The 24,287-nt window shown below is 48.8% G+C and overlaps 1 protein-coding gene across 2 annotated transcripts; it reads left to right on the top strand.

Moving 5' to 3' along the window:
- The first annotated feature begins 51 nt into the window (after positions 1-51).
- On the top strand, positions 52-3,093 carry atp5f1c (ATP synthase F1 subunit gamma). 2 transcript variants are annotated; one of them, XM_037462013.2, is made up of 9 exons: positions 52-167; positions 721-755; positions 1,041-1,172; positions 1,267-1,474; positions 1,686-1,829; positions 1,907-1,971; positions 2,079-2,234; positions 2,592-2,688; positions 2,953-3,093. In XM_037462013.2, the coding sequence occupies exons 1-9, from the start codon at positions 127-129 to the stop codon at positions 2,954-2,956; spliced, it is 882 nt and encodes a 293-aa protein (XP_037317910.1). In that variant the 5' UTR covers positions 52-126; the 3' UTR covers positions 2,957-3,093. The 2 variants fall into 2 exon arrangements, with proteins under 2 accessions (XP_037317910.1, XP_037317911.1); XM_037462014.2 differs by lacking the exon at positions 2,953-3,093 and having other exon boundaries at positions 2,592-2,692.
- The last annotated feature ends 21,194 nt before the right edge of the window (positions 3,094-24,287 follow it).

The raw sequence follows: 24,287 nt of genomic DNA, 5'->3' as shown, positions 1-24,287 counted from the left end.
TTCGTTCACGCGTTTGGATCTCCCACTTAACGATATATTTGCCAGCTCATGAACGCACCATTCGTCCATTTTGCCTGTTGTTTGCGCCTGCGCAGTTGTGCTTGTCTGACCTTCATAGCAGTAACCATGTTCGCCAGGACCAGCGCGTTGGTGTTCGCCCCACAATGGTAAAGTCAAACGCATTTAAATACTTTCACAGGCTTCTTTACTTGTATCTTACTTGTTTGTTCCTCATGTGACACTTGATCAGAGTAAGAGAGTACCGTGCATTCTTTAAGTCATGCAGTTATTGAACGCAAGGACGTGCTAACGTGCAGGCCGCGGCTAATGAATGACATCGATGTGCTGCGATCTGAATGGGCAATTTCAGAGAAGCTAACGCTAGCTTAGCTTACACGCTCTGACATTGCGCGAGAAAAAAGCAAAGAGAATAAATAGTTAGCTAGTTGATTGAAATCATTGGCACTACATTATCCATCAAAGTCATGAGTAGAACTAACCAGGGCTAACTGTCAATTCTTATGAGCGCAGCCGTTACTAGGTTGACGGATGCTAACGTTAGCACTTTGGCAGCTTTAGCTAGCAAACAGTCACGTTTCATCCACATTTATCGATGCCAACGTGACGCAAGCTGCGGTTAAAGTTCCACTGTGTTATGGAGGCTGTTACGTGTTTGTAATGCTCGCAGTAAAAGCTCACACGCAGTGTTTCTGTCCACAGTGGGCAGGTCAGGAACATGGCTACCCTGAAGGACAGTAAGTACTTGTGCATCCTCCTCTTAATGTGCAAAGACAACAGCATAAACTCTCACTGATCAAACACCGGCAAAATGCTGAAATACATTCTGAGATAAATGTCAGATTCAAATGTTTTTATTTGAATCACTGCAATGTTTGACATGCAAAAACTGAACCACAGTGGACCTGTTTCACCATAATAAAGGATAATCCAGTTGCCTGATAGATTACTGTGCTTTGAACCACACGTATACCTTCTCAGTTGTTTAATCCTGGCTTAATAACATCCGTCCTGTTCTCTAGTCACCATCCGGTTGAAGTCCATCAAGAACATCCAGAAAATCACAAAGTCCATGAAAATGGTGGCCGCTGCCAAGTACGCTCGCGCTGAGAGGCAGCTGAAGCCAGCCAGAGTCTACGGAACTGGTGCCCTGGGTATGCACACCTGTCTTGTCCTCTGGCTTTACTAGTTTCACCCTCGATAGTGTGTATTTTGACGCGGGTCTAAGCATCGTGGTTTCCCCTCCAGCCCTCTACGAGAAGGCCGACATCAAGGCGCCGGAGGACAAGGCCGCCAAGCACTTGATCGTCGGCGTGACTTCCGACCGTGGACTCTGCGGGGCCATCCACTCCAACGTGGCCAAGGCCATTAAGAGCGAGATCGCCCTCCTGACCGGCGCCGGCAAGGAGGTCATGGTGATCAATGTGGGAGACAAGCTGAGGGGCATCCTGCACAGGTACACATGCAGCGCCACTTCCAAAACATCCACTACAAGGCACCGGTTCACAGCTTTTCAGAGCAGCTGTTTTGCGGATGTAACTGTTTATTTACGACAGACATTTCTAGTGTTGTTAGATTTAGAGAAGTGATTTCTATATTTTTTTTTAAAGAACACACGTGCTGGTGATTAATTTACTGCACTAATCACGCTCACTGTTCCTGATCAGAACTCATGGACAACACATCATTCTGAACTGCAAGGAGGTCGGCCGCAAGCCGCCCACCTTCAGCGACGCCTCCATCGTGGCCGGCGAGCTGCTCGATTGTGGATACGAGTTTGACCAGGGCTCCGTCGTCTACAACAGATTCAGGTACGCTGCCTTTGTTTCTTTTGTTCATTCAAACGGTTCTATGGGGGGTTTTTAATTGACGTCTTTCTCTGACGCAGGTCTGTTATTTCATACAAGACGGACTCGAAGCCTTTGTTTTCCGTGGACACAGTCACTAACTCAGGTAGTGTTTTTTTATAAAAATGCATATGTTGGCGCAGATCCTCAGGTGTGTCCTGCTCAGAGAGGTGTTGAACCTGTTGTGTCTCCCCCCCCCCTCCCCCCCGACAGAGAGCATGGGCGTCTATGATGACATCGATGCTGATGTGCTGAGGAACTACCAGGAGTTCGCTCTGGTCAACATCATCTACATGGCCATGAAGGAGTCCTCCACCGCCGAGCAGAGTGCCAGGATGACCGCCATGGACAGCGCCAGCAAGAACGCCTGTAAGGACGCCTTTCTCCCCCAGGAGGCTTCTCTGAAACGTTATGTCAGGCCACCATTTACGTTAAAGAAGAGATTCATTCATTTAGCACCTGTTCCAAAATGTGTGACAAACTAAGAGCATGATGAGGTTATATTATTATTACTTAATAGACTAACTTTTTAGAGCAGCTGTCCATAGCCCCTGATTGGCATCCTTTTGTAGTTTTTATATTTGATACTAGGCGTGTAATGAAATGTATCTTGTGGGATTAAAAATGATTCAAAGGCCCTTTAAATGGCACTTGTACAAACACCAAATACATGAAGTAAAGTTTTCCATTTCCACTGACCCCCGTTTCTCGGCCCCCTCCCCTCAGCTGAGATGATTGAGAAGCTGACCCTCACCTTCAACCGTACCAGACAGGCCGTCATCACCAAGGAGCTCATTGAGATCATCTCTGGAGCTGCTGCTCTGTAAGTGTCTCCTCTCTCTCTTCTATGCATGTCCTTTTTGAAATGTCCCCTCTGAACTATTGTCCTCCTCCTCGTCCTCTGCTGGACTCAGGACCTAAGGCCAGTTTAATGGGAGGAGGTAACGCTGCCAGGAGCCTTTCATGTAGAAATACGTAGCTCCTGTGTAATAGTCTAGCATATTAGTGTGTTTTAGGGTATGTCCAGATGTGTCCCCTTGTCCTCAGCCATGTTTGTCCTCACTTTCTTTTTTCTTCTTCTTTCCAGATAAAAAGGATGAGATCTTCGTTTCCATTACCTAATAGCTCTTCAAAGTACTGCAGACACTGTTGAGATGACGAGTCAATGAACGTTTGTGCTTCTATTTGTAAAATATATGGAGAAAATAAACCCCTTACAGAACCAAAATGTCTTTATTCGTCTTTCCTCCCAATAAATGCTGGTGCTTCACTCTGGATTCATCTTCCATGTTTGAAAGGAAACCGATGAAGTCAAAAATAGAGAATCGATTAGTAAAATATTCTAGATTTTGACCTTTCCTGTGCTGCAGGGAACAACTCCACCTACAACCCGATAGTCACCTTTTAAGGCAATTGATATGTAATGACTTTTTGACACGCTGTTGCATGATGATATTTATCTAACTATCACTAACGCAGATAAACACTGTTGTACCTGATTAAGTTTGAGGGCGGGTCTAACAGAACTTCTCTTCGAGGGGCCTTGTCCGTCAGCCTCAGGAATCCTGAAAACTAAATAACACACTATCTTGTGCGCATTTACATAAGAATATGAAATCTATTCCAAAATCAGCACCCAGACTACAACATACAATAAAGAACCTAATTAATTTATTAAGTCAAGTTAAAAATACCTCACTGAAATTTGACGTTATAACTTTTGTTTGCTGTTACTCCGATCTGCTGAACTGATGTAATATTATTATACAAGAGAGTAATCCCTAAAATCAGCATAGATGAACCAAGTCGTCGTCGCTGCATTAAAGGTCAGAGGTCACTAACCGTTTAATCACCGGTGGGTACTTTGCAGCTCACTAAGCGGCCACCGGGCGGCGCTGTCTGATCAGGAATGAAAAGGTGTGCAAGTCTTCAGCAGCCACCTGAGCTCAAGGGAAACTCCAGCAGCGTGACACGAAGCTCTGGTACCCGACGGAGGGTTCAGTTCAGCCTGAAGATCTGATCTGAGCGCAGTGTGTGTGGCGCTCATCCACCGACAAAACTGTCACATTAAGACAAAGAAAACAAGACCGAAGGTGGCGGCGGTTTGCATTTGTCACTGTGTGTGTGTGTGTGTCCTGCAGGCCTTGTTTGTCTATTGTGTTTGTGCTTGTTATTGTTTACTCCTGAGGGGAGTGGGGAGCGATTGCATCTGAACACTGAAATTACAGCGATGCCAGACTCCGATAAACACAGTCGGAGAGCAGCAGCCTTTCCATCTCCCCGGCAAGCCGCCCTCACATGGACGACGGGGGGTGAGGGGGGCTTTCTATTCTTTTTTTCTCATTTAGTACATTCTGCAGAGCCCAGGTGACGATAGTGAAAGCTGTAGCGGCTTGTCGGCGGGTCCAGGTGAACAGAGGGAGCAGGAGGTGTGTTTCTGCAGCAGGAGGTGCAGAGAGGACCAAAGGGAGCAGGAAGCCACTTCTCCTGATGCTCGTGAGACGAATCAAATGGTCCATCTGGGGTCGCCGCTGCTGTCAATTTACACAATTGTGTTTTCTTTCTTGTTCTCAGAAGACAGTGGATCCCCACCTCTGTGCTGCAGGCCGCAAACGACATAGAGCATGTGACTTTAACTTCTGCTTTGAAAGTCAATATAAATATATTGTTGTGGAGGGAACCTTTTTTTTTTAATGCTAATCGTCCTGCTCGTGCTTTGGTGCCACCGGAAGTGTTGATGCAACGCTGCAAATTAACTTCCCGAGCTCAATGTTATCGCAGCCCGAATGTTGCGTTACCTTTTCTCCTCTCACGCTGCTTCGCGTCCAATTTGAGTCCAAACTGAGCTGCGCTGTTTGACTCTGTGCTGCAATAAAACACCATTTAAGTCAATAGTCAGTAAAAATGCATCAACTCCGTTTAGATCTTCTCAAGTGTTCAGGTGATTGTCCCGTCGTGGGTTCCACGTCCCTGATGTTGCACAGAAACACGATCTGAAATGTCGAGTCGAGCGGAAGGAAACCGGCGGGACTCGAAGAGCGTTCGAGTTCCGTCGCAAACCACCGACTCGACTCCTTCCAACAAAGCAGAGACAAAAAGAACACAACGTCCCTTTATTCCTCTTTCATTGTGCGTTACGATTACACTGTGTGGAGAGTGTGTAACTGTAATGTAAGGGGGGGGGGGGGGGGGGGCGTTGAGAGCTGCCCCCCTGATATAATGGCTCCAACAGTGAGTGACTGGAGGGAAAAAAAGACTAAATGTGAGTGTGTGTGTGTCTGCGTATGAAGGTATAAAGGTGTGTGTGTGTGTGTGTGTGTGAATGTGAATGTGCAGAACCAGTGAAGACATCTGAACATTGTGTTCTGGGGGGGGGGGGGGGCGCTCTGTATTAGCTTCACCTCGTTATCGTTATCGGCCTCCTCCATTGTGGCGTGAAGGGCGGGAAATGATTAGAGGAGCAGGTGACAATGGAGGCGGAGATTGGTGCCTTCACCCCGGGCGTCAGGTACAGCGGCGTTACGCTCAGAAGAGAAGAAGAGAGGGCGCCGCACCAAAGAGCTCCTTTCTTAGTTTAAGACACTCACGCCTTCGTTGGGGGGGTGAGGGGGGGGGGGCAATTGACTTCCTCCATCCTCCTCTCAGGTTATCACAGAGCGGGAGATGAGAGCTTTGAGAAAGGACAAAAAAAGAACTTTTCCGCTCCTCCTTTTCGGGAGTCGACTCCCTTCTTTTTTTTTTTTAGGGTAAAAAGTAAAAGGAAGGAACAGGAAGCCGCGGCTGTTTCCCACGGCGACGTCTGCCCGGCGACATGGACTCTGATGTAGTAACGCCACGGCATTATCTCATCCAACCCCCCCCACCCCCTCTTTTCCTTCTTATCTCAATGACCCCCCCCCCCTCCCTCCCCAGCCTTACACAAAGCTATCAGCTGTGTGGACTTTTCTGACTATTTATGTCGGACAAGGTCAGGATCGTTTAAGGCGCTCTGCCTCTCTCAGCCCCTGCAGATGAGATAGCGCGGGAAGGAGGGAGGAACCATCGATTCCCGCCGCCACGCAGATTTATCCCAACCCCCCCCCCCTCCCCGATGCCCTCTTCTTCTTCTCTCATCCTCCCTCCTCCCCAGCCAGGAGAGTGGGGGGGGGGGGTGGGGGGGTCGCTGCCAGGCTCATCAGTCTCTTTAACGCCCCGTGGCGTTTGAAAATACAGTAGCGAGGGCCTTAAACTGGGCCACTTTTCTCACGCCGACACCCCCCCCCCCACATCGATTGGAGCGCAAGGCCTGTTGAGAGGAGGAGATTTAGTCGGGGGAAGCGGCGGTTCGTATCATTTACGCCGGGCGTTTTACAAATGAAGAGGGGCACTCGCTCAGGCTGAAGGCTTCATTGTGAAGCGCACGAGGCCTTTACACAGGTTCCTCCTTTCTTGCTAAAGGCCCATAAAGAGCCTGATATTTAGGGGCGACATGTGAGTTAGTGCCGCTGTGACGTGGCAATCCTCAGCTCCTTAAGAGGCCTGTCTTCAGACGCCTTGGCAGCCCATGTTGTTTTGCGTGTGGAGCTGCTGGTTCGTCTCTCCATCAAAGCGGATTCCGTTGCTAGCTGACCTGAGGCTAGCTGACCGGAGGCTAGCCGAGCTGAGGTTAGCCGAGCTGAGGCTAGTTGAGCTGAGGCTAGCCGAACGGAGGCTAGCCGAGCGGAGGCTAGCTGACCGGAGGTTAGCCGAGCTGAGGCTAGCTGAGCTGAGGCTAGCTGACCGGAGGTTAGCCGAGCTGAGGTTAGCCGAGCTGAGGTTAGCCGATCTGAGGTTAGCCGAGACGAGGTTGGCCGAGCTGAGGCTAGTTGACCGGAGGCTAGCCGAGCGGAGGCTAGCTGAGCTGAGGCTAGTTGACCGGAGGCTAGCTGACCTGAGGCTAGCCCGAGCGCAGGCTAGCTGACCTGAGGCTAGCACAGGTGTTACTGCGCTGTTGCCCACAGACCAAAATTAGCTGAAGGTTGGACTTCACCATTAAAATAGGGGAAAAATCCTCAGTCAATAAGCAAAACATTGCTTGAACATCAGCGCAACATGGCTAGCTCGTATGCTATACCTGGCTGCGAATGCTAATGCTAGCCAAAACCATTTTTGTCTTTATCCTCCCAAAAGGTTGCATGGTATAAAATTGGTTTTTCCAGCATAGACACCAGAAGATGATCTGTTGCATTTTGGGAGATATATTGGTACAAATTCACGATTATTCTATGTTTTTCTACATATTTGTTGAGCCGTTAAGTCATTTCTTTAATTAATGTTTTAGGTCGTTTGTTAAGGCCGACCAACCAAAACCCATCAATTGATCAGTTCACTGTAAATATCCGCAATTAATACACAGGATCAAAAGGTCTCGTTAGATCGAGCTCACGTGGACGGTTCCTCTGAGACGTGCTTACGTGTTACTTACTAAGCCAGTGTGTGTGTGTGTGTGTGTGTGTGTGTGAGATCCCCTGCCACTCATGTCTTGGGTTACCGTGTTTCTGGCTGAATGATAGATGGCTCCGGTCCAACCTCGGAGCCCCGATCCCGAGCTGCCGGACAACATGTCACCGCCAGTTTCCGCACAACTGAGCGCGTGTGTTTTGAATACGAGGATGCCTATGATTCTGTGTGTGTGTGTGTGTGTGTTTGTGCGTGTGTGTGTCCGGTTCCGACCCCCCACTGCAACAGGATAGGTGGGTGAGGATGCCCTGGCCGCGTGTGTGTGTGTGTATGTGTATGTGTGTGTGTGTGTGTGTGTGTGTGCGCCTGAGGTCCGCGTCCCGCTGAGTGTGGCGGCCCCGGCCCTTTCCTGTCCAGACCACACGTCTAACCAAAACCCAATGTGTGTTTAGGTGTGTGTGTGTGTGTGTGTGTGTGTGTGTGTGTGTGTGTGTGTGTATTCACACGTGTGTGTCCAGGATGTTCATTCAGAATTCCGTTTGATAGTATTTTCATCGTTGTTTCATCTTTTAATGTCCTAATTTTTTTATTTATATGATTAATGATTTAATCTCTGAAATGTGGGAATGATGCAGAAAAAGAAATCTTATAAATACTGCATTTTTTAGTTAATCTAACATTCCAGGTATCCAGCGACCGCAGTGACACTGATTTATCTGTTAATGAATTTTTGTTCTAATTAATCAATTATTTGTCATAATTAGCCTGAGGTGATCTTTAAATTGCTTATTTTGTATGACCAACCGTCAAAAAAATAAACAAACAACAACACAAAAATCCTCATATTTGACAACGTAAAACAAGCAATTAAATCGTTCACTAATTAAATTGTGATACAATCGAAGCGGTTAATGGAGAATTTTTGTACGTCAGATCTTGCTTTCTATTTAAATTTTGTGATTCCTACCATAACTTTTAAAGTGAAGAGTCCTTAAAAGTGGTAAAAAATAAATAAATAAATCCTCAACTGGGAAACTCCACCCAGTGAGAAATGCAAAATGGACCGGTAGTGAAGTTTTAGTATGTGTATGATATTAATATTTTCTTATTATTGTAAATATTGGTGCCAGAGCATCTTCTCGTGTGTCCATTCGCCTTTTTTTATATTGGTCAAAAACGACATTGGGGGACGCAATTAAAAGCTTTTAAATTAAAAAGGGCAAAATGTCCTGCAATGAACTCTCATGAAAATAACTTTTGAGCCAACATGCATAAAAAGTCCTTTAATATTTAATGCTAAAATGGTCAACAAGAATGTAATAATAAACAATAAGAATATGATGAGAGAACAATATTGTTGTGGGAATTTGTTTTGGGGAATAAAATCAAGCATTTGAGTGTGATAAACCTTCTTAAAATGGACATTATTTGACTTAAAAACACTAGAACAAACAAACCATTGTCAGAGACTGAAAAATGAACTGATGAATCAGCATTTTGTTTTCTCTTATTGGGCCTTTTTCATCATTCAAGCTCCTTCCTTTGTCTGCTTCCATTTCTACAACCTTTCCAAATCTGTGACTTTTTCTCAAATCTCAGATTTGGCCGTCGATATCAGACAAACGATATCATGGGGAGGGGGAGAGGGGGAAAATACCCCCCCTTCTCCCCCCCCCCCCCCCGTTCTTCCTCCCTCTCTCCGGCGCTGCCAGCAGACAGCGTGTTCCTCAGTGTGGTGGAGATTATAGCCGGGAACGACAAGCACGCCGTCTGATAGCATATCCGCTCTGAATTACAGATCAGCCCTTTTTAAATGATATTTTAAATACTTGCTGCAGGCTGCGAGTTTTCACAGGCTCTTATTTCATTGTTATTGTACTAGTACCATATTTTGGTTAGAAAATCAGTGTTGGCGCTTATTTAAATGAGGGAGGGTGGAAGCCGATATACTCTACAGTGTGTCCCCCCCCACCAACCCCACTGTACTTCTCACATACACCCACCACCTCCCTTCTTTCTCTGTGTGTTCTTGGTGGGATTTAAGAGGGAGCCTGTGAAGAGGACAAAAGGGAAAGGACAGATTGTAATTAGTCTGATTGTGTGTGTGTGTGTGTGTGTGTGGAGCCCATTAAGGGTTTGATTCCCACACAGAAAGGAGGCTTTGACGAAGAGGACGAACGGTTGATATTCGACTTGAGTTGTTTGTACGAGGCTCGTTTTGATCACTGATTTAAAATGTGCGGATGGAAGACGGATGTCCCTCTATTCTCCCCTTCACATGAACACATGAAATAAGATGGAGACAGGTGAGGGGGGCAGCGGAGGAGGCGGAGGAGGCGCAGTACATGCGCCGGCGTGCCGGGTGGCGCTGTTGCCCCAGCGATGCTCCCTACCACCCCCCCCCCCCCTCCTCCCTCCTTTTTCCGGGATTAAAGGTCCCTCGGTTTCAGTCGAAGGCTCTGAGCTCTTTGTGCTTTGGCGTTTTATGATGGGATTCTCTGGAGAGCAGAGGATGGAGAACGACACCCCCCCCCCTCCCTCATCCCCCCAAACCAAACCCCCCCACCCCCCCCCGCCTCGCTCTAATGCCGGAATACACCCTAACCTTGACATATTGAGAATGAAAACGACGGTTCCACATCCCGCGCTCGCTTGTTGACGGCGTTGACGCTCCTTTTTTTAGCGTGTGTTCTGATGGCTGAGGATGAAGCGCATTAGAGTGAAGAGGTGATATTTAGCGCGCGTATCCACACGACTCAACCTCTCAGACGCAAAATCATTTGGGGTTTTTGCTCCCACGCTCTTCATCCACGTGCACACACACACACACACTCAGCACTAATTGTGCTCCTTGTTTGTTTGTTAAGTCTGGGAGAAAAGTATGTAAAATAGGCCCAGGGGAGGGGAAATATAGCCAGTGGGGCTAAACTAACAACACGAACCCCTCCCAACCTCTGCCCCCCCCCTACTGACGAGCCATCCCCCCACCCTCTCACCCCTATTGTTTTACTTCATGGTGCGACAGAGTCTTGAGAAAGCAATGCTTTAAAAAAAAATACACATTAATACCATCAAGACACTTGCAGGAGTGGGCAGCTAAAGCTAACGCTTACTCGCGCGTCGCTATTGATGCTAATGCTAACACCTGAAAAGGCAGCGCGGAGGTCACCGTGCAAGCAGTCTATGCTAATGCTCATGCTAGCGACAGCGCCACTATTAGCACTAGCGCTCGTGCCCCATTCGCACTGACTGCATCATCGCCTCATCACACACTCTTACGCCTCTATTGACGCTCACTCCCCCTCACGGTTGTGTGTGTGTGTGTGTGTGTGTGCGTTTTCCCGTTCAGTGTTTATGCCACAATTGAAGCCGTGCCCCCCCCCCCCCCCCCTCGTCCCTTATGAGAACCATTACACACTACAAAGGGGCTGCGGCATTCTGTCTGTGTAGGCCTGCGTGCGAGTGTGCGGCGTCGGCAACATTTGGTCAACGCTTCGTTTGTGGTTTCGCTTTTGGAAAACGAGGAATGTCTCATCGGGACGAAATGAGTTTGGGTCTCAAAGTGTGAGACAGAGTTACATGTTTATTTATCCTGGCGTGTGGGAGAATTTAGACGAAGTCGGACAGGAAAAATATTAGAGGTCCGGCTATTTCAAGTATGCGATGCTGATGTCCTTCTCACAGAACCTTCCGGGTGATATGAGGGCCGTGCTGTGCCTTGTGATGGGTTAGCTACAAACAAACGGCACACAGTGTGTGTCTCATCCACTGATTTGTGTCAACATCATCAAACACACCGTTGCATCAAATAAGGCAGACTCTTCCCGTTCCCCTTTTTCTCTCACAGCGTTTCCCTCCTCCTCCTCCTTCTCCTCCTCCTCCTCCTCCTCCTCCCCTTCTCCTCTCCTGCTCCGTCGGTCTGCAGCCGTCCCCTCACCTCCGCCTCAACTCCTGCTCCCCGGGTTTCATTTTCCTTTCCCCCGAGACTCCATTTCCTCGCTGTCTCCTTGCTTCCTTTCCTTTCCGTGAGGAGATAAGGGATGACTCCGCATGCATGAACATTGACGCACACAAGGCCCACACGTGCATGGAAGTGATTAAAGATGTATACTGTATGTGAACTGCTGAATGCTGTGTTTGATTTCTTCCGAGTGGAGCTGTGGATCGCCTCCAGGCCTGAAATGAAAACCCATTAAATCAGACATTTTTCCACTTTCACTTGCACATTTTCACGGCTTGGTGGGAACCTGGATTTTAAAAACCTTGTTTTAAGGTTTACCAAAATGTATTTTCACAGTTCAGTTGGAGTAGAACCCCGAACCGTCACCAGCGGTCAAACGTAAAAGATTTCATCAGTTATATTTTGGAGGAATGTGTCTGTTAGTGTTCCTGGTTTTGGTTAAATATAACCCATAGTTTTTTAATACCTAACTAAAGCAAAGATCAGGACCATTAGTTTCTTTCTCATTGCGTTGATCAAAAGTGACACTTTTCAGTCAAAGAGGGTTCTGATGTTGTAGAATAGAAAATAGTTGCTTATTAGAGTAACTTTCTGGAGGGATGTTTTATTCAGGATTAATTATAGATTATGGTTTGTCTGTCCAATCTTTTGGTTGAATGTGAAATTATCTGCAGAACTAATGACATTCCTGTCAGAAAGTGTCAGATGCTAATTAGGAAATGTTAGCATGCTAACATGCTAAATTAAGATGGTGGACATGGTAAAAGATACACCTGCAGCCATTGTTGCATCAAAGTTAGCTAACGTGCTAACACCCCAGATATTTCACCCACGAGGCAACAATAAGGATGATGATAATGAAACAGATAAAAGTAATTTACTGTGTGTGTAGAAGTCTATGAATCAGCGAGGCAAACATTCTAAAACAAAAATAAATGCATATTATTTATGGGAAGGACATCGTCTCGGACCACAAAGATTTCAGGACGATAAATATTCAAACCTGGAAGCTTTTAGTTCCCACACCTTTTCCCACCGCCTCCGCGTGTGAAGTCCAAATGAAACAGAGATATTCATGGCTCCTCTCCACCAGCCATAAAGGCCTGGACCTCCTGGCCCGGCCAATCAATTAGCCACAGCGGCCAGTGTGTTTCTACTTGTGTGTGAGTGTGTGTGTGTGTGTGAGTGTGCGAGAGCGTGTGTGTGAGTGCAAACTATTGCCCTGTCTGAGCAGCCAACCTCAACTAAGGGCCAGGCTCAAACAGCGGCTTAAAGCTAACCAGGTCACAGCTGATGGTGTGAGAACCGGGGCTGTGCTCGCTTTAGTGTGTCTGTGTGTGTGTGTGTGTGAAAGAGAACGAAAGAGCTCAAACCACCACCTTCACCCGTCTCCACGGTGCATGTTTGGGTCCCGGCTCCCCCCCCCCCCCCCCCCCCCCGTGGTGTCGCCTACGGGCCGAGGAGCTCGCCTTTCGGCGCGTCTCTTTGTCTTGGTCGCTGCGTACGTGCACGGCGGCGTCTCTCAGCGCCGCCGTGCGAGCGTGTCGTCAGGGGCCGTCGAGCTTCACTGATCTCCTGCTGAAGTTATTGAGTAATCAGAGCCCGATTCTGTTGTAACACCCCCCCACCCCCCCCCCGCCACCCCTCCCTCCCAACGCTGACACGTAGACGCACCTAATGACTGCCTCACGTGAAAGGCCATTCACAGGGCGTGGAAGCGCATTTATTTTTGGCCACATGGGTGGAAAAACATTATTTTGTATTCCTTGTTTTACACCTGAAACTCTGCTGAGTAGAAAGTGAAATAAACGCCCATCTCTTGTTGTTTTTAATAGTTTTGCTATTTGTGATATTTTAACTTCCTTGGAGCCATCGTCTTTATGGCGACTACGGGGGGGTTCGCGACGTCACCGCCAGCCGATTTTCCTTCAGTTGGTTCCGACAGCGTTTGAACGAGCCCCCTTTGGCCTCCCCCCCCCCCCCCCCCCCCAGGTGGAAGAAGAGCAGTTTGCATCAGTGTGTAGTATAAAAGTACAACAGGCCTCTGATGCATGTGACGAACACTGAAGCGTCCCCTTCCTCTCTGACAGGCCTGCCCGCCCCCCCCCCCCGCACATCGCACGCGTGTTTCTGCGGCCTGCCCCGCTCCCAGAAGCCGCCCGAGTGTGAAGACGTGTAATTGCCTGGTGAAACCTAACTAGGTGATATGAATAATCTGCCGGCGGAGGAGGCGACCGAGGCCTCGGCGCCAATCACAGAGGTGTCCCGGGGGTGATGGAGCGGGACCGAAAAACCATACCTGTCCATCCGGAAAAAAAAACATATCTGTCCCCTCTGCTTCCCCTTTACCCCCCCAAACCGCTGTTATCAGACCCAGTGTGTGTCTGTGTGTGTGTGTGTGTGTGTGTGTGAATTCATCGGAGAGCCTCTATGTGGCACCACGATCGAGTCCAAATCAGATAGAGGAGCATCCACTGATTGGTGTGTGTCTGTGTGTGTGTGTGTCTGTGTGTGTTTTCCTCAGTCTGATACAGAATGTCTTCAGCAGACAGCAAGAGGAGAGACAAAAGGGAGGCAGAATGGAAACAGTTTTTTTTTTGATAAGTGCAGCGATAACAATGTGGCCCCCGGGCTCGAGGTCAACCTTTAAAGTGCTCCGTGGACGGCTTGAGTCAGGAGAGGATAAAAAATAGAGAAGTGATAAATAATAAAGGAATAAAGTTTACTCCATGCTCTGGATGCCAAACACCTGTAGAGAGACACATCGGCCCAATGATCATTCAACAACTTATGTTTGACAAAAGTCACATGAGAATAATCTAATAATCTAATATCTAAATGTCCAACAGAACACTTGAGCATTTCTCGGTTTATGCTGTATATCTGCGTACCGCGTGAAGCTCGGTACGGTTGCTACGCAGGGAGAAGTGTGATAAAATATATTTAAGATAAAACAAGCTTCAGCCTCGCACCTTAATCCTCTGCCTCTTTACGGGATTATTTGGATTATACGTCTTAATTCCACACTGTACGTCGTTGCACACTGGACTTTGGGGCAGACGCACGGCAGTTTGCAGCAGTGAAAATTAGTATTTTTCCCATAATCCCCTGCTTCAACACCCCCCCCCCCCCCCGACACACACAGACCCACACAGACACACACAGACCCACACACTGCGATGCACCCACCCACCACATAGACCCGAGTCACTCGGCCCGTCCTCACCGATCTTATCGAGTCTTTTTCATTTACAATGCTGAACCGGCCACCGCGTGTCATTACTGAGCACACACACACGGACACACACACATGGACACACACACATGGACACAGACACACATCCACTTGCAGAGATACACACAACATAATCACAAAAACGGCGCTACATTCTTTGTGTGTAACATTTACCGCTCAGCTTGTGTGTGTGTTCATCTGTTGAAACGTGTGCACACCTTGTGCGTGTGTGCGCCTGTGTATCCAGACGTGTGTGCGTGTTTGTGTGTGCATACACGGCACATGGCGTGTTTGTTTTTATCAGAGATCTTTAAGCTGGGTCATGTGTTGTTGCCTCACATTTCATCATCCTGCTCTCTTATCTGCTGTTTTCATACACAACTGCTGTAATACTGTTATAACACACACACACACATACGCACAATATAGCAGACTCCCACCATATCACGGTAAGCCGGTGGAGATAGTTAGTAGGAGGGAGAATGAAGGAGTAGAGAAGAGAAAGGAGGCAAAGGGAAGCATCAGTGAAGGGATAAGGAGAGAGAGGGAAGCCACCTCTGTGCAGCGCTGCTGTTGTTGTGGTCGTTGTCGTCGCTGTTGTTGTTGTTGTTGTCGTCGTTTGGGCGGCTGTGACGTGGACGGACAGAAGCTGGAGCCTGTCGGCGATGTGAGGAATGAAGCCGCTCTGATCTACAGATTGTGTTGTCTGAGACGCACACGTTGTTTTGTCTGTGGCGCCCTCAGACATGGAGGTTGTGTGTCTGTGTGTGTGTGTGTGTATGTGTGTGTGTGCGTCTCTCCGTGCTCGCCCCCTCCCCCCCCCCCTCGGAGGTTATACATATTTGGAATGATAGAGTCATTTTTTGGCAAAGTATTATAGTATTAGAATCTATGTAATAATCTGGCAGCTTGGTTACATTAAAAAAGGCTACAAACCTCTAGCGCTTAAAGCTAACACATCAGCAAGTTACATACTATCATTTAAATATATATACCAGTTTAAAATATATCATGTCAATTAGTTTTGTGTAGACGCGGCAAGGCTTTGTGCTAAGCTAAGCGAAGCTAACCGGCCAACGGACACTGGCAGCCTCATTTCCCCCCCCCCCCCCCAAAAATGCCAAACTATTCCTGCTGCGTTAAGCCCCGCCCCCTTTGAACGCAGACTCGCCGCCGCAGGAACTTCCTGCCTCCGCCTCATCTCCCAGGAGCCCTTTCTGCGACGGCATTCTGTCCCCCCCCCCCCGTCCGGCTCCTGGGAGCCTCCTCCAACGCGCCGCGCTGGGAGCTGATTGGGTAGAAGGCTCTAAGCGTCAGCGAGGAAGGGAGGGGGGGGGGGGTGCGGAGGCGCATAATGGGTCCCTAATTTTGGTTGAGGAAACGACATGTAAATGATGTAATTATGTGTCTTAACGAGGGCAAACAGCGTTGACATTCTAGCCATGGTAACTGGCGTATTTATAGCCCATATTAAGCGTAAGTGGGACTGGAGGGGGGCAGGGGTGGGGAGGGGGGGGGGGGGGGCTGCCAGGGGAATTAGAGCCGTCTCAACAGCGCTGCTTTTGTTTTTTATTGGGGTTCGTGTGTTTGAATCTGACAGGTTTCGCTTAGATTTCCTCCATCAGATGGGAGAGAATGATGTTGACAGGCGTAGCTTCCAGAGCCCCCCCCCCCCCTCCTAAAAATACGGTTTGGTAATTTTGGTACAGAAAGAGCAGGATGATATTTCAACCCCCCCCCCCCCCCCGCACCTTACTAGTTGGTGTTTGAAAAGTGTTTAAGAGTCAAAGAAAACAAAAGAGCGCTTAATAACCCGATTGAGTTTCAGTCGTTTTTGGCTCCTTCAAACTCGAACTCGGCTCCTTTTGTTTTTAAAACGTCCGATTTAGAAAAAGGAGAAAAAAAAAGAAATGGCAGTGAAGTGGAACCCGGTCGAGGGGAAAAGGCCAGCGGGATTGTGGGTAAATGTGTTTTGGCATTTGGATACTGCCGAGCGCAGCAGAAAAGCGTTTCAGAAGAGGATCCAAAGCGCCGTTTCTGCGTCGGCACGCCGGCATTATCCAATGGCGCCGAGGTAATTTATCCCCCCCCCTTCAAGGAAGGACTTGTTCTTTGAGGAAGAAGATGGTGAGTAACCGGTGTTACTCACGGTTGAAATACTTTGACCCTCACGTTGGCGAGGTCAAAGCGCCACCGGCTGCCTCACCTGAGAGCCTTTACCTGACCCCGCCCCCCCCCCTCCTTCCACCGCGCCTCACCTCACCTCACACCCCCCCCCCCCCCCCAGCCCGTCCGTCTCCCTTTCCGCCGCCACTCAGCCGTTACGTTCTCAAGGGAAGGGCAGACTGCTGGCGCCGCGCTGTTTGGGCTGAACCTCCACACGCACACACACACGCAGACACACACACACACACAGGGACACGCACACACACACCTCAGCAGGTACACACACAGCGAATAAAGCGCATCGTTGCGTCGCCTCCGGCGTCGTGGGGCTGGAGAGTCATCCGGGGGGGTTTGGGCGGAGGACCCGGGTGGAGGTTTTTGTCCCCCCTGTGTCCCCCTGCAGGTGTCAGCAGACGTTGCGTTAAAAGGTTGTGTGTTCTGTGAACTCCTGCAGGTCCTCCTGGGAGCAGATTAACTGAAAGGAGCAAAGCGGTTTGCAAAGGGGATAAATATTCGGCCACTGAGTGTTTTTGTGGTTTGTGAAGCTTATTTGACTTTTGACAACAGGTTTAAAGTACGATATTTAGTTATATTGACGCAGGATTATTTTTCCAGCCTAATTTGAAGCAGCGAGGTTCTCTCTCCGTCTCCCTCTAATCCGCCGTCATCTCGATCAGAGGCAGACACCCGGGTCAGGTCCAAATTAAACAAATAAACTCTCACGCTTTGGATAACATTCCCCTCCGATTGACCCCGACCCCGTGACCCCTGAGTCACCGCGGCACGGGGTCGTGACCCCGCGGTGGCGCTCGGGCTCTCGGCGTCGGAGAGGAAAACATGGAGGAGCGCACACTAAAACATCCAGCTGAAAATAACAGACAATCACTGTTTTTTTTACATGACAAAGAATACAAACAAAGACGCATTGGATCCTCATTTCTTAATGAATGTTCTATGTTGATGCTCAATCAAGCCGTCTCACAGTTGACAGGTTAATCACTGCGTGTGCGAAGGTGTGAAGGTGTGAATGTGTGAAATGTTGTATTTCAGGGTCGAGGACTCAGTGGTCCGCGACGCCGGTCGGGAACAGTTCACGACAGTTTAAAACAACGCCAGCGCCGGAATGTGTTGAGACATCGGCGCAGATAGCCCGAGCGAATTCCCCTCGAAAGCCTTTTCTTGAATGAGTCTGCCTCACGTAAACTGTAAAGTCACACTTCCAGTTCGCAACATCTTTATTGTGCGCCATCTTACCTGCAGCGTCTTACCTACAGCGTCTTACCTGCAGCGCCTTACCTGCAGCGCCTTACCTGCAGCGTCTTACCTGCAGCGCCTTACCTGCAGCGCCTTACCTGCAGCGCCTTACCTGCAGCGTCTTACCTGCAGCGCCTTACTTGCAGCGCCTTACCTGCAGCGCCTTACCTGCAGCGCCTTACCTGCAGCGCCTTACCTGCAGCGTCTTACCTGCAGCGCCTTACCTGCAGCGTCTTACCTGCAGCGTCTTACCTGCAGCGTCTTACCTGCAGCGCCTTACCTGCAGCGTCTTACCTGCAGCGCCTTACCTGCAGCGTCTTACCTGCAGCGCCTTACCTGCAGCGTTAGTGCGACCTGCTTTTTACTTTAAGAGCATTCACTGAAATGCCGCCAAAAAGGTGAAACTTTCATTTTCAAAGTCAATAAATTTAGCACAAAGGTGTTTCGTGCTTCGGCGACCCAGCGAGCGCGTGGCCCGGAGCCGCTCGTCCCCCCCCCCCAACAGAGAACAAAGGCCAGGTCGGGCGCGGTAGGCGTCCTGTCCCTTATCGTGTTTACGTGACGCAGTTTTTTCAAACGCAAACATTTTCTTTAGACGGCACAGCGGACCCTCCGCTCTGAGATAAGCATCGAATGCAGACCTAATTGCCTGAGATAGAAGCTTATTATTCCCATTTTAAACGGGCGTTCGGGGCCTTGTCCCCCCCCACCCCCCCCCCCCCCACGCCCCCCCCTGTCTCTATTCTCTACTGTGTCTGTTTGATGTGGAGATGAAGGGTCGAGAACAGTCTGGTGCTGAAACGTTGTAAAATGTGGTAACAGTTGGGATGTAATGGAAGCGTTTGGAGGTCTCGTCCCCTGATGTGCTTCGCTAATGATTTCGCTGCCCCGGCCGACCCCCTGACCCCCCCATAGCCCCCCCCCCGACTCACGTGAGCGCGCGCATGTCACGGCGTGGCCGTTTTTTCCGTTGCGACTACAACGTGCTTTTTTCTCTTCCTGCCTTCCTCTCGGTGGGATCTGAGCGTTTTCCCCGCGCCGGCATTCCTTCACCGGTTCACTGGCAATGCTCAAGTGGCTCCCTCTTAACAACCCACCCCCACCGCCCCCGCCCCCCCTCGCCCCCGCCTTAATCACCCAGGGACATAATCACAGGCCACTTTGAAGTAATAGTCAATTTGCTACGAGTCCACCGTTTAGCGGAACTGCTCCGACGCAAGTCGGGGCTACGAGGCGGCCACGGGAGATGTAAAGATTGGGGGGGGGCCGCGCCGGTGGAAAGGACGCTTTCAAACGCTCCGTTTGGTGGAGGGTAGCACACGCGTGTTTCTGTTTGGTGGGGACGGGGACGGGGACGGGGACGGGGGGGGGGCTGTCTTTGTGAAGGTGAGGTCGATGATTGAGCGTGAGTCGAGTTGACATGAAGTTCACAGGAAGCCGTCACTCAGCCCTCTGCTACACGCTCACGGTGACTCACCGTACCTGCGCCCCCCCCCACCGGTGCTCCCGGTGCCCCGGCGTTGGCCCCCCCGGTGTTTATTGTTTACGGTGCTCCGGGTGGCGCCAGGCCCTTGAAAAAACAGGAGCTGAAAAACACTTTGTTTTGGTGTGCGGGCTGCTCCTGTGGTTTCGTAATCGCCATCGCTATCAGGGGCCCCGATCGCCTCGCAGAGACGCAGGGGAGGAGGGGGGGGGGGGGAGGTATGTTATTCCACACGGTACACAAAAGGGAGGGAAAACGGGGAGAGAAGGAGACGTGGGCGCTTGGCAGCGTGTCTCACTCCCTCTCTGCCGACTTCTTGGTTTCCCTCCGCTGAGTTTAGAGCCGTTCAGAAGTCGCTGAGACAATAAACCCCCTTAATTCCTCTCTGGAACTTTTCATTTCTGATCATTTCCCACCCTTTAAATATTTTTGGGGACTTTTTTTGGAAAGGTCACCGCATGTCGGTGTTTGGGCTGAATATCAACTGAGTCATCGACCCAAATAATAACAACTTTTTGTATAGTTTTGCAAACGAAACATCCGCAACCAGAAAACCAGTCAAACCCAATAATAAAAACCTGTAACTGTGTACTGGTGTTGATCTGGTTGAGAGTGTGAGACGGATCCGCCGCCATGAGCCAAAAAAGCCCGGACTCAGGGGCCAAACGGGGGGGGGGGGGGGGGGGGCCCTCTGCGTCGGCATCGACCCGCCGAGGAGCCCCCACGAGTGACTTCCTCCTTCATCTCACTCTCTACTAGAGGACCAACCGGCCCTTTAAATCCACATGAAACTACTGAAGACCGAACCACGGAAAGGACACAAAGTCGCCCCCCCTCCTCTAGTTCCCCCGATACAGACGTCACAGCGTATGGCGGCGATGGCGGCGGCGGCCTCTGCCGGGCCCTCCAACAAAGAGCGCTGGCGCGGGGAGTGTGTAATTCGTCGGGGGGGGGGGGGGGGGGGCCCGCGCCATTAGAGCGTAATGAGTCGTGAAGGAGGCGCATTGTTCAACGCTCACACTCTCAGGTGTGGAACATCATTATCGCCCGGTGCCAATTGATGAAGAGTATTATGGCGCCAAATTGATTTTCCTTCCTCTGCGAAACGGCGGCGACGCAAGAAAGACGCAATCATCAACAACTTTATATTCCAATCAGCATATCTGAGTAGGATGAATGAAAAAAAAAAAAGAATTGCAAAGAAAAATGAAGCCCGGGCTCAGATCGCCTCAAATTGCTTTGCTCTTCTTCTTCTTTTTTTCTATCACGAAATGTTACCGATTATCATAAAACGCGTAAATTGAATTCTCTCTCTTTTTTTTTTCATTTAAGTAATAATTGATTTGACATTTCGGAGCACTTCAAAGGCAGTTTGGCCTGAAGGCTGTGCAGTAAATTACAGTATAAAGCTGAGGATTTACCATTAGCTGAGTGTCAAGTGTACGCTCGCATGCCCTCCCCATCTACCCCCCCCCCCCCCCACGCCCCCCCCATTCTCCCCTTTCTCTCTTTATCTTCCCTCCCTCAAAACCCTGAAATTGCAGTCAAAACTTCACTTGTCCTCGCCGCCCGCTCCTGTGTTTGTGCGTTTGTTGCCAGGTTTCATTGTAGCACAACAAAGGCCGCGTGTGTCTATCAGTAAACGAAGCTCCACACAGGTCGCCTCCGTCAGGACTCTTTTCCCGCCCTTGTTAACTTTATATATATTTTCCTCGAGGAAAATGCCCTTCTTTTCGGTCTGTGTCTTCTAATGCAGGGGTGTGTGTGTGTGTGTGTGTGGGGGGGGGGGGGGGGGGGGGGCGTTTGATATGCAAATGCTCCAGGTGCTATCTGCGCCCACAGAGGCTGATACTTCGGTGGCGGATGATGACTTCCTCGCCTTCTGAGACGCTGCAGACACAGAATCAAACGCACCGCCTGAGCTCAGAGCAGCATGTCTGCTCATTCTGATTCAGATCTGGTTGTGGTCAGTGGCATAAACCCCCCCCCCCCCCCTCCCCACCCCAACCCCCCGATATGATGAATACAACGCACACATCAATCAATAACACCTTAAAGGAGTCTGCACAGGTACACTGGGAAGAGCAGGCCGCTGTGATCAATGCACCGATGGTATATAATATATAATATTAAGGTCCAGGACCAGGGGATGGAAGAAGTAGATTTTTTTTTACATAAAGACAATGTGAAAATACACTAATGTTTGAGAAGAGCTTGAAATAAATGTTGACCGAGCTGAAAACAACTAAATTTGTTATAATAATTATAATTGTTGCCATCCGACGTCAACTTAAAAAAATAAATGTTGTTGTGTTTATAATTTTAAACGTATTTTAATGTACTTTCTTAATTATTACCGCCTTTTATTTAGTGTTTCTTTTATGTAAAATCCCGTAAAACTGCCTCTGTGCTCCAGGCCATGAAATGATGATAAGCAGCATATTTAGTGAATTATAGTGTGTGTAAATGTGCGTTGTTTCTTACCGGAGAACAAAACGAGTGACAATTTAGCATCACATGTTAAGCACAGTTACACAGCACACTTATTTCTGTTTAAACACACAAAATACACTGTGTTTTAGACTTGAAAGGTGTTTGTTACCTGAATGAAAAAAATTACTTTTTTTGTGTGAAAAGTTTTATTCAAATTTGACAAATTATCACGAAAGAAAGAAAGAAAAAAAAAGAATATCCGGGGGAAAAGATTAGAAAACACAGGAGGTCTGACTGTCTAATTTTCCATTCTTAATCATCATTTTCAGCCGTGTGTCTCGTTATTTTTTACAATACCTAAATGGGAAAACCTAAAGAAATAACAATGACTTTTAAAAACTTTTTAACCTAATTCCAGGACGCTGAATTTCACAAACGTCTCTTTTTAAATCACACAATTATCAAAATTCTTCTAAATTAAAGGTACCACCAACCCTTTTGTGACAGTCACTTATTTATTTATTACGTCTTTTAATAGACTAATAATAAATGTTTGATTAGTCAAACTCTAACTCGCATGCCTGCGCAGACACACACACACACACACACACACACACACACACACACACACACACACACACACACACACACCTAGTGATTGTCACCTGAAACCCGAGTTAGCTGGAGGTGACACGTATTGTCTTTCTGCCTTGAATTAATGTGCCTGTAAATACGTTTTTTTTTTTCCTCCCCTGGTTCGTATTTGTTAAGTTATTCATAGAGCGGCTGATTGCGGCTAAATGAGGCCCTTTGTTATTGTTGAGTAATTAGGAACGCCGTCATCGCGCTCCGAGATGACAGGGTCAGTTAAATAGTTTCTCTCTCCCTCAGTAGTGGAAGGCTGATTGTGGGAGCTCAGGCAGGCCTGGGAGCTGGAGCTGGGGAGGGATGGAGGGGAGGAGGGGGGAGATGTGGGGGGGTGGGGGGGGGGTTGGCAGACCTTATCTCAGGCAATTAATCAGAGACACTCATATTGCGGGACAATTATTCAAAGCTCACTCCTGCATAACTCAGCCGGAGGTTCCAGTGGGCTCGCTGTCTCCTTCCCTCCACCCTGGACTGGAAGGTCAGGCAAGTGGGAGGAAGGTGGAGCCGAGAGAAAGAGAGTGTGTCAGTGTGTGTGTGTGTGTGTGTGTGTGTGTGTGTGTGTGTGAGTGTGTGAGGCAAAGCAGGGTCAAAGTCATTCAAAGTCTACTCTCCTCTGGAGGCTTTTTTCCCTCCTTTTTTTTCCGAGGAGTTTATTCCCCGTCATGTTTACATGTATTAGGGTTTTAGCCGTTGGTGGAATAACATGGGCGTCTTCTGTTTGTGTTTCTGTGTGTTGTGTTGTGTAGGGCCGTGTGTGTGTGTGTGTGTGTGTAGCAAAGCCCAGGGCCAGCATTATCAACATTCCTCGGTGGCAGCAGGGTGGCTCGCCTGGCACCACATAAACAGGAAAAGGAAACAGCTCGACTTCACTGCGGTTATCTCCCAGAGAGCCCTCAAAGTGTGTGTGAGTTTATGAGTTTGTGCGTGTGTGTGTGTGTGTGTGTGTGAACTGGTAAAATATGGATCCCTGCAGCAGTGCGACAGTAAACAGCAGTACATCTGTTTATTAAAACCCTCTCCGTCAGTTTCAAGACATTGTGTAGATTTAAGCGTTGGACGATTCGGGTCAACATCTCTGCGGCGTGGTGCCTTCGAGAAAAGTCGTGTTTCGAACGTTGTGTTGGAGAAGGTTGTGTTGGGAACATCGTGTTTGAAACGTTGTGTTGGGGAACGTTGTGTTGGGAATGTTGTGTTGGGAATGTTGTGTTGGGAACGTTGTGTTGGGAACGTTGTGTTGGGAACGTTGTGTTGGGAATGTTGTGTTGGGAACGGTGTGTTGGGAATGTTGTGTTGGGAACATTGTGTTGGGAACGGTGTGTTGGGAACGTTGTGTTGGGAATGTTGTGTTGGGGAACGTTGTGTTGGGAACGGTGTGTTGGAAATGTCGTTTTGGGGAATGTTGTGTTGGGAATGTTGTGTTGGGAACGGTGTGTTGGGATTGTTGTGTTGGGAATGTTGTGTTGGGAAGGGTGTGTTGGAAATGTCGTTTTAGGGAACGTTGTGTTGGGAATGTTGTGTTGGGGAACGTTGTGTTGGGAATGTTGTGTTGGTAACGTCGTGTTGGGGAACGTCGTGTTGGGGAGCGTTGTGTTGGGAATGTTCTGTTGGGAACGGTGTGTTGGGAACGTCGTGTTGGGAACGGTGTGTTGGGAATGTTGTGTTGGGAACGTTGTGTTGGGAACGGTGTGTTGGGAATGTTGTGTTGGGAACGTCGTGTTGGGAACGGTGTGTTGGGAATGTTGTGTTGGGGAACGTTGTGTTGGGAATGTTGTGTTGGGAATGTTGTGTTGGGAACGGTGTGTTGGGAATGTTGTGTTGGGAACG

The sequence above is a fragment of the Pungitius pungitius genome, chromosome 2 (genome assembly GCF_949316345.1).
Source record: "Pungitius pungitius chromosome 2, fPunPun2.1, whole genome shotgun sequence".
Taxonomy (NCBI): Eukaryota; Metazoa; Chordata; class Actinopteri; order Perciformes; family Gasterosteidae; genus Pungitius; species Pungitius pungitius.
Note: the sequence above shows the minus strand (reverse complement) of the source record. Positions and strands in the feature narration are given on the sequence as shown.